Source organism: Prunus dulcis, chromosome 3 (genome assembly GCF_902201215.1).
Source record: "Prunus dulcis chromosome 3, ALMONDv2, whole genome shotgun sequence".
In the NCBI taxonomy this organism is placed as follows: Eukaryota; Viridiplantae; Streptophyta; class Magnoliopsida; order Rosales; family Rosaceae; genus Prunus; species Prunus dulcis.
This window is the reverse complement of record NC_047652.1, coordinates 5093035-5103807: the sequence shown is the minus strand read 5'-3', so window position 1 is coordinate 5103807 and position 10773 is coordinate 5093035. Positions and strand designations below refer to the sequence as shown.

General features: G+C 38.8%; 1 protein-coding gene across 2 annotated transcripts; it reads right to left on the bottom strand.

Annotated features, from left to right (window-relative positions):
• Positions 1-2149: 2149 nt before the first annotated feature.
• LOC117623561 (coatomer subunit beta'-2-like) lies at positions 2150-9767 on the bottom strand. 2 transcript variants are annotated; one of them, XM_034354587.1, is made up of 10 exons: positions 9706-9767; positions 4224-4244; positions 4065-4126; positions 3918-3972; positions 3769-3805; positions 3362-3687; positions 3124-3255; positions 2855-3003; positions 2665-2733; positions 2150-2468 (listed from the first exon to the last, which is right to left on the bottom strand). In XM_034354587.1, exons 1-10 carry the CDS (start codon positions 9706-9708, stop codon positions 2384-2386), a joined length of 939 nt encoding a protein of 312 aa, XP_034210478.1. In that variant the 5' UTR covers positions 9709-9767; the 3' UTR covers positions 2150-2383. The 2 variants fall into 2 exon arrangements, with proteins under 2 accessions (XP_034210478.1, XP_034210476.1); XM_034354585.1 differs by having other exon boundaries at positions 4224-4247; positions 9706-9743.
• Between the last annotated feature and the right edge of the window lie 1006 nt (positions 9768-10773).

Here is a 10773-nt window from a genome sequence, read left to right as displayed (position 1 = left end):
CGTGGAGCCCAACTGCACACGGGCTAGGTTTTCATTGGAGGTGTATGCAGGAGCGTGCGTCGCGCGTGGAGGCAATGGAGGGAATGCTTGGAGTTGCTCCAAGACCGGCCCTAGGTCGGCGGTGGTAACGAGTCCACCTTGATGGGAAGTTCCACCATGTTCGGCGGCGGTGGCCGGTGCGGTGGTGAGAGGTGGCGGTGCCACCATGTCGATCGCGGGATCGTGGGTGGAGTGGCTTTGGGCCGTCGCGGATCTAGCCATCGCGGCGGCTTTGCCTCTCGTGTTCATGCTTCCAACCATGGTTGTTTGGAAGGCTTCGGTGGATTGGAAAATAGGAGGAACGGATTCCTTGAGCACGCGTTGAGTATAACTCGCGCTCTCAATGAAAGCACCAATTTGCGGGAGCAAATTTCCCCACGAGAATATTCGGTTCAGAATATTCCCCTTTCTTCTTCGCCGCCTCTTTCTCCCTGCAAAATAGAACAAATAAGAGGATCACACCCGGGGGGTGTTGGCCAAAGGCCCTCCGATGCCTAAGTCAGTTCAATCGATCCATAGAGAAACGATAGCTAAAATAGAGTACGAGATGTGCTTATAATATAAATTGGGCGGCCGGAGCCTTATGTAAAAGAGAGAGAGAAAAGAGGGGGCTAAGGTTTGAGAGGAATTTTCTGTAGAGATTTTAGTAGTAATTCTGACGTACCTCAACCCTTGTGTGTGGTTATGCTTTTATAGTAGTCTCGGAGGCTAGGGTTTCAGAGGAATAATTCCGTAGATGTAAGGGAATTATTCCTCCCCTTTTTGGATTTGATTTGGTTAATTAGGGATTTGATTTGGTTAATTAGGGATTTGATTTGGTTAATTAGGGATTTGATTAAGTAGGGTAAATCAAATCCCTAATTGTGGTAGGTATCAAATCAAATTCTGATTCAATTAGGCAACTCCTCATTTAATTGGGGATCGTGGTAATTAACCAAATCAAATCTCAACCTAATTAGGTAACGTTCAATTTAATTGGATAATTCCCAATTAAATTGAGTAACTCCCAATTAGGTTGATCAATTCCCAATTTGGTCAAATAATCCCCAAATGGTATGAATTATTTGACCTAGGGTTTGATTTAATTAGGTTCCCACAATCATATTTGATATGCATGCAACGTCCCAGGGCTGAGGTTGGTGCAGATTGAAGTTGTGTAACCAAGATTGCAGTAGTAGAGAGGGTCTTGGAACGTCTTCTTACAAGCTATCAAACACAATCCTGTACAAATTGTGCTGGCTTTAACACCATGACAGAGGAGCATGCATTTGAGCATGCACGTTTTGGACTGAGCCTGCACTTGACTCACCGAAAACATGTTCATCATCACGACGATGAGTACTGCTTGCACAAGTCTCCTGGAACCCTTGCCTTCCATATTGCTCTTTATATCCCTTATTTCTTTCTTGAAATTTTGAGGTGCATGTAGAAGGTAAAACAATCTTTGAATTTATAGGCCTCAGTCTTAGCCATGAAAAGAAACAAGGTGAAATTAATTTGTAGATCCTTGAGTAATAAGCTAGACCATGAATCCAATTCATGCATAGATTTTATTATGAATTACATAGATATCTTATTGCGAGAACAGATTGACATTTAATATACCAGGGTCTGCTTTCATTAATGGTATTGAGAGTGTTTGTCCCACATTGAAATGTTAAGGGACCTAGCCTGGGTTTATAAGGAGTTGGGCTACTTCTCCCATAGCCAATTGGTTTTGGGGTGGAACCTCAACTTCCTTCAAATGGCATTTTCAGGTTCTCTTTAGCATACGCTAAGCGTCCTCTCTTGACATATGTTGTGGACAACAGAGAGCATTCTTGTATGTTCTTCATGCAGATCTTGCTTTTAATACATTTGAGAGTTCTAATCTTAGTCTTTAAAACTTCTGGTCGAGACCCTTTGGATTTGAGGTTGGAATTTCCTACAGTCCTGTCTAGCCTTCCATCTTTTTCCTTGTATGGCAAGATTTCTATTATTTTCACCAAATTTATTCAGCACCAGTAAACACCAGTCACCAACTAATTTCTGGGAAGAACATAAAGGGTTTTATTACTGGTAATTTGCAGTTTATATATGTATTTTACTGAATCTACTATATGCACCAGTGTAATTTGTTAAAGAACACATATTACATTCCATTTCGATTGATCCTTACAACATGTTCCCTCATGGGATATACTACAAAACACACAAAGATAAATTTTATTTGCAAATCATACAACAGTAAAAGCAGGAGCAGCAAGTTTTAAGTGAAATTAATTATTCCTTTAGTCTAATTACTTCGGAGAACACAGTACGAATCGCGCAGCATTCGATGTCTTTATTCCTTCAACCTTTCCTTCTAAGCTTGGAGGTCAACAGAATCCCAAGTATGAGAGCCTTTCATTTTAACCACAATGGTTCCTTTGTCAAAACCAAATGCAACCCTGTAGGAGGCAAGGAAAGTTTATTTTGATAAATATGCTGCTAAAACAATGCAATAAAACAAATCCTAACAAGCTAAGGGAACAAATTGAGAGTCCTTTGCCACATTTACATGCTTGTATATCAAACGGTTACTTGAAAAATCATCCTCTCAGATACACATCTTAACCCACAAGAAAGAACAAAAAAGAAACTTACTTGTTTGATCCTTTCAACTGTCCAATGGTCCATACTCTTTCAAGACCATAGCTCAATTTGTTCTCTAGCCTGTGATACAACAAGAATCATTTACAACATGAGTTTCGATCAAAGCGATGCAATAGCAGGAATTAAACAGAAAACTGAGTCAATTTAATTTGTAATGTAAGTAGTTTGAATCAGAAGTTACCTAAAAGTGGTTGCATTCCATATGTGAATGTTCCCATCCTCAGAAACTGTAATTATTATGGGAAGCTCAGCATGAACACATACAGCTGTTACATTGTGCTCATGACCTTCTAGAGTTTGCACACAACTTTTGGTTTCAATGTCCCATACCTGTTGCCAAAAAAATTTACAAATAAAATTCAAATTAGTATGACACACATACGCATCATAATCGTACGCTGTACATATAGAGCTAAACAGAAAGCTGATAACCAGCATTTGGTCCCAAACCTTAGCAGTAAAGTCATCTGAGCCACTCAATAGATATGGTTTATCCCTGCGACTGAAGTAATCAATACAATTAACTCCTTTTGAGTGGCCATCTAAGGTAAACTCTGCTGTAGGAGAACCAATGTTCCATATCTACAATGAAACAGAACCAATGTAAAACTTTAAGCGTCACAAAGGTCATGACACCAGAAATATTGCAGTTAAGTAATTTGCAACAAATTAACAGTGCCTTCAATACCTTAATGGTGCCATCAAGCGATGCACTAGCAAAAGTATTGGTGTCTTTCGGATTAAATGCCACTTGCATCACATAGTGTGAATGCCCCTCGAAGATCTGAGTACATGACCAATCCTTCTCCCAATCCCAAAGCTTTATAACCTTGTCATCAGAACATGACAACAGATATGGTAGAGTGGGATGGACAGCAACACTCCTGATAAAGTCTGTGTGTGCTTCATATTCTTTGATCTTTTCCACCGTATCATAGGTGTATACGCGAATGTATTTGTCATCAGATGCGGTGACAATCCAGTTTTCGCATGCTATGAACTTGGCTGACCTCACTGCAAGCGCAAAAACAGATGTTAAATACAAAGTCATGACCAGTTGGCAACATGAAGAGCAAATGAAAGAAAATCATGTACCTGGTGACTCAGTGACCTTGAAGGACTTCCCCATGGTCTGGACCAGTAAAATTAAGTTAGCCCCTTCCGGAAGATTTATTGAAAGCATGAAAATCCCGAATCGGATAATTAGGAGTTTGATATTAATGGTGAAAGTAACAATGGCTCACCTGTGACTGGTAGTTCCAGATACAAACAGTTCCTGAATACAAACTTACTAGAATCCTGCATGGAAATCATTACATGATAAGAATATGAAAATCAAAGTTAGGAGATGCTGAAGGCATTACAGAATTGTCAAGAAGGTAGAAAATTACCATGGCTCAGTTGGATGTTGATCCACAGATTTAACCCTTTCTGAGTTTTGAGCAAATTCTTTCTGGTCCAGAAATTATTACAACAGCTTAGAATCAACCTTGAAACACGTCTTATTTCCATAAAATTTAAAAAGAAAAAGAAGAAGGGAATAGCCGTACCTCAATAGTTAGTGAAAGAGGCTGCTTCCCACCAAATCATACAGAAACAAGCAACAAGTATAAATTTATCAGTTGCAAAATTGAAACAAAAATGTGTTAGTCCGATAATTTTCAGTATAAAAGGCATGCATAGTCTTACTCAATTCAAAATGATTTTTTTCTTTTCGAACGAGAGCCAGACTGGAATAAGCCTGAACAGTGAATTTTCCTTCTGTTCTTTTCCTATATATTAGACTAATAAATAGTTTCGAACAACATAGCACAAATCTGGCAATGGTGAAATGAACCCCATTTTGCTAATAGCCACATATTTTGTGATGTCGTAATATGGAAAATGATGGGGAGAATGTGTTTTCTCATATATATTTGTTTACAAGATTACACAGGTATATATGTATAAGCTCTAAGAGCTGATGGCCGACACACCACAACCAGGAAAAAACATTAATTACAAGCAACAAGATCAAATCCCCTAAATTAAGGAAATCCCCCAAATTAAGGACATGGAAATCAATCACAGCTAGCAGCCACCAAGCTAACCACAGCTATCAGCTACCAATACTTCCAATACTCCCCCTCAAGCTGGATCAAAGGGATTAATTGATCCAAGCTTGGACAGCAAGCGTTGAAACTGAGTGGAAGCAAGAGACTTGAAAACATCAGCAAGTTGATCATGGCTCCGAGTGAATGTGGTTTGAATTACCTTGGACTGAACTTGTTCACGAACATAGTGACAGTCAACTTCAATGTGTTTGGTCCATTCATGGAACACGGGATTGGAGGCAATATGCATGGCTGCCTGATTGTCACAAAAAAGCGACATAGGTTTGTTGCTCAAAAAACCCAAGTCTGAGATAAGGCTCTTGAGCCAAATGAGTTCACATGCAGTGGAAGCCATGGCTCTATACTCAGCTTCGGCACTTGAGCGAGCAATGACATTTTGCTTTTTGCTCTTCCATGTCACGATGTTTCCTCCAACAAATGTGCAGTAGCCTGTAGTGGATTTTCTATCAATAGCATTCCCTGCCCAATCGGCATCGGTGTATGCCATGATTTGAGTATGACCATTGTTCTTCATGATAATTCCCCGACCAATAGAGCCCTTGAGGTATCTTAGAATCCTTTTAACAACATTTAAATGAGCCTCAGTGGGTGCATGCATGAATTGGCTTACAAGACTGACGGCGTAAGTTATATCCGGTCTAGTAATGGTGAGATATATAAGCTTACCCACCATTCTTTGATAGTAACTTATATTGCTGAGAGGCTCTCCTTCCAAGTCCAACTTCAATTTGCTATCAAGAGGTGTGCGGGCCGGTTTGCAATCTATCATCTTCACTTCTTGAAGCAAGTCAATCACATACTTCCGTTGACTTAAAAACAGTCCCTTGGGAGAAGTAGCCATTTCAATCCCAAGGAAGTATTTTAACACTCCTAAGTCTTTAATGGCAAATTTCTGATGAAGAGAATGCTTAAGAGTGTTAATCTCATCAATATTATCACCTGTGATGATAATATCATCAACATAGATTAGAACAACTAATTTGCCAACTGAACCAGTTCGAACAAACAAGGATGAATCAGCATGACTTCTCTTGAAACCAAACTTTTCAAGTACAGAGCTCAACTTGGCATACCAGGCACGTGGAGATTGTTTCAATCCATAAATGGATTTGTGAAGCTTGCAAACCATACTTGAATTCTGTGCTTGTGGATGACCAGGAGGTAATTGCATGTAAACTTCCTCTTCAAGGTCTCCATGCAAAAAAGCATTTTTTACATCCATTTGGTACAACGGCCACTCATGATTAACTGCAACAGATAACAAAACCCTCACTGTACTCATCTTAGCCACAGGAGCAAATGTCTCCTTATAATCAACTCCAAACGTTTGAGTAAAACCGCGAGCCACCAACCTTGCCTTGTGTCTTTCAATTGAGCCATCAGAATTAAATTTGGTTTTGTAGATCCACCTACTGCCTACCACCTTCTTTCCCTTTGGAAGCTGGACTACACTCCAGGTTTTATTTTCATCCAAAGCCTTGAGTTCTTCTTCCATGGCTAGCCTCCAAACATCTTGAAGATTGGCTTCTTGAAAATTCCTTGGTTCACTTTCATTTGACAATTTACTGAGAAAAGCTGCATGGGAGTGAGAGACTTTGGAGTAATTTACAAACTTGTGAATTGGGTACCTTACATTGAACGTTACATAGTCTTGTAGCCTTGATGGTGGATGTCTATCTCGAGTTGGATTCCTCCGAGGTTGAGATGGGATCATAGTAGGTTCAGCTCCACTCTCTTCTATAGATGATGTGTCATTGTCATGAGGAACAACTTGTGCTTCGGAGGCTTCAGTTTCATCTCCAATAATCACGTTGTCAATATTGGTTGCATGAGAGTCACTGTTGTGAGGTACTGAATGAACACAATCACTTGTTTCGACTGGATTTGGTAATGGAAAGAAATCCAGTAAGTGCTCCCCCTGACGATTTTGATCTGATGGTTTGTTGAAATATGGTTTGATCTCATCAAACCTTACATCTCTTGAGACAAATAGCTTCCTGGAACATGGATTGTAACATTTGTAACCTTTTTGAGTGGAGGAGTAACCCATGAAAACACACTTAATTGCCTTGGGATCAAGCTTGTCTCGGTGATGGGATTGGATATGAGCATAACAAGTACATCCAAAAATTCTCAGATGGGAAAGGTTAATTTTTTTGTTTTGCATGACCTCATATGGTGATTTTGAATCCAAAACCCGACTAGGCAGTCTGTTGATGAGGTAGGTAGCTGCAAGAACTCCTTGAGACCAAAACCTCTTAGGCACATTCATTTGTAACATTAGAGCTCTGGTTTTCTCAAGTAGATCCCTATTCTTCCTTTCGGCAATTCCATTTTGCTGAGGAGTACCTACACAACTTGTTTGATGTATAATGCCATGTGTGCTCAAATAGTTAGTCATATTTTTGGATGTATATTCAGTGCCATTATCAGACCTTAGTATGTGAATTTGAGACGAAAAATGGTTCATGACAAGATTATGAAAATTCTTGAAAGCATCCATGACTTCACTTTTGAATTTTAGGAGGTACAACCAAGTGACTCTTGAAAAATCATCAACAAAGGTAACGTAGTACCTATAACCATCAAAAGACTCTAGAGGTGCAGGTCCCCAAACATCGGAGTGCACTATCTCAAAAAACTTGCTAGCTCTAGATATGGAAGAATTAAATGGAAGTCTAGTAAATTTTGACAAATGACAGATTTCACATACAAGTGAGGATTTGCATAAGCTAGGGAACAAAGTAGACAAAACAAATTCTGAGGGATGTGCTAGACGTTGGTGCCACAACTGATGTTCTAGATTTGAACTGACTTGGAACCCTTTTGGAACATTAAGGTTCTTTGAAAAATAGTACAGCCCATTTAGGTAGTGACCTTCACCAATCAGCTTCTTGGTGGCTAGATCCTGAAAAACAACATTGTGAGGGGAGAAAATTGCACGACAGTTGAGAGAATTTGTAATCCTTCCTACGGACAGCAATTGAAAAGGAAAGGATGGAACATATAATGCTGTGGACTCAACACTATCTGAAATCAGTTTAACTTTCCCTCTACCTAGAACGGGTACACCTCTACCATTTGCTATAGAAACTAGTGATGGTGTAGTGTAGCTTTCAAAATTGTATAGCTTTGAATATTGATTTGTCATGTGATCAGTGGCACCTGAGTCTATAATCCAAAAATCATGAGAATGACTAACATTTAGAGCAGTTGAAAGAGCACACATAATACCTGGAACATCTCCTTGAGGTACACGAGACTCAGCTAAGAATCCTGCAAACTGCCCAAGGAGAGCAGTTTGATTTCCACCCGTCAATACTTCGCTTGTGCTTCCTTTTTTGGTGTGAAGATAGGCTGAGAATTCATTTATCAAGTCAGCCGGATTGGCTGTGAAGTTCATCAGCCCATCAATTGATGTAGCAGCAGCAGCATGGTTTTTGTTTGTATGTGATCTGGTTTGTGAGCCCTTGTAGTCTCTTGAAGGCTTGTTCTCAAACTTTGGCTTCAACTCAGGGTGTAATATCCAGCATCGATCTATTAGATGTCCAATATTATTGCAGTGTAAACACTTCAGATCTGGCCTTTTTCCCTTGTACACTCTATCTCCAGATGACTTGTGGTTTGTCACAAAAGCTCTAGCCTCAGACACACTAGATTTGATGTCAACATTCATGACTTTCCTACGTACTTCTTCTCGCTGGATAGTAGTGCAAACACTTGCAAATGATGGAAGTTCGGGGTTCATTAGAATATGGCTTCTAAGATCTTCATATTCAGACCCCAAACTTGCAAGCAAATGAAAAATTTTGTCTTCCTCAGACCTCTTTAACAGTATGGCAGCATCGATAGTATGTGGTCGATACATATCTAGTTCGTTCCACATATTTTTCATGCAACCGAGATGATGAACAAAGGATTTATCACCTTGTTGGAGACTTGCAAGATTCCTCTTAAGTTGGAACACTCGAGCTGCATTGTTTTGATTGCCATACATATCTTTGACTGCCTTCCAAAGAGAAAGAGAAGATTCTGAAAAACTGAAGATTTCAGACAGCTTAGGATCCATGGAGTTAAGGAGCCACGACATGACCAGTTGGTCTTTGCACAGCCATGCTTCATACTCCGGAGACGAATCTTCAGGTGCCTCAATGGTTCCATTAACAAATCCGAGTTTGGATCTTCCTCCAAGGGCAAGAGTTACTGCTCTAGACCATGGAAGATAGTTAAACTCATTTAACAACACAGAGCACAGTCGCTGGTTTGGGTTGACTTCAGCTTCTGGAAAACTAGAAGGAGGTGATGTGAAGCTTTCAGCTTCAGAGCCAAAATGATTATCTTCTGCCATTATTGAATGGCATGTACAAAAGAAACAAAGGAAAAAAAAAAAAGAAACAGGCCGGTTAAGGTTCCTGCTCTGATACCATATGGAAAATGATGGGGAGAATGTGTTTTCTCATATATATTTGTTTACAAGATTACACAGGTATATATGTATAAGCTCTAAGAGCTGATGGCCGACACACCACAACCAGGAAAAAACATTAATTACAAGCAACAAGATCAAATCCCCTAAATTAAGGAAATCCCCCAAATTAAGGACATGGAAATCAATCACAGCTAGCAGCCACCAAGCTAACCACAGCTATCAGCTACCAATACTTCCAATACGTAACCTTAGGGAAATCATACTTAAACAAGGTGGTACGTAAATGTGATTTTTCTAATATATTTTTCATTACGAGGACATACGGGCTCAAGTATTCCCTATCCAAAAAAAAAAAAAAAAAAAAAAAAAAAAAAAAAAAAAAAAAAAACACAACTTAAAATGAAGACTCATAACATGATGGAAGACAACATTAAGGTAGACAATTTAGCAAAAAACAAGTACTAATAAATATAAGACTGATAAACTCACCATTTTTGGTGAATAGCAGGAAGAATATATAATGATTAATATGCAAAATTGGTTGTGATGACTTGAGCGATATTGAAGATGAGATATAAGACCTCTTTTTATAGCATGGCATTCTAAAAGCTTAATTACCAGCTAAGGAAAATGCTGTTCATTTGTCAATGCTGAAGAATCAAGTCAAAGACCTCCCTATGTTGTCACCAAGTGTGTTAGATGCCGTCCGTTCATTTTATACATTATAATTGACGGTTCAGATCAAGTTTCAATGACCTTTCTTTGACCGTGTAACATATGGGTTGGCAAATCATCACAAAGCTCAGCTTTTGAAACTTCAACACGTCGGAATTGCATGCGTCTGCCTTATATTTGTCACTATCGTGAGAAGGTGGGAGGAACCAGTGTGTATATTATATATAATGCATTTATATATAATGCATTTATCTAATAACATTATTATTAAAACAACTTACACTTTTTGGAAATCACCAAAGAATATTAGTAGTAGATTTACAAATTAATTAACAATGGATTAGTATAGGTTCTGATTAATGAGAATTAGTAAATAATAACAATGGAATTCAATTCCATTCATATGTTGATTCCATATGGTTAATAAACAACTTAATGAGAATGATTCTTCCTATACCGATTCATTGCTCCCAATTCCTAAATTTCTTGATTCTTTACATTGGGGTTGCTTTGCATTTTTTAATTATTGATAAAAATTGTTTACTAATCAAGGTCGACCCTGAAAATTCGAAGGCCCGAGACACATCACTAAAATAACACCTTGGAGTTCTCACAGCATTCTTGTATTTCACATATGGAACAATGAAAGTATTTAGGTTATGCGCTTGATAAATTGTAGATTTTTTATTTTTATTTTTATTTTATTTTTATTTTTACTTTGGGCAATTTTAACTTTTTAATTAATCTTCAACAAGCAGAGCTAATATATATGTAATGACAGGACCCGACCCAATTTCCTCTTTGAAATTCGGGCCAAGCCCTGTGCATGTCCGACACCTGGCGAATGTCGAGCACAAAAGACCTTTTTACCCTTCTCGCTTT

Excerpts from the sequence above, each read along its gene's own strand:
- LOC117623561 (XM_034354585.1), bottom strand. Across the intron at positions 3,256-3,361 it reads CGCTTGATGGCACCATTAAG|ATATGGAACATTGGTTCTCC; the intron begins GTATTGAAGGCA and ends GTTTCATTGTAG. Across the intron at positions 2,734-2,854 it reads TGGAATGCAACCACTTTTAG|GCTAGAGAACAAATTGAGCT; the intron begins GTAACTTCTGAT and ends GTTGTATCACAG.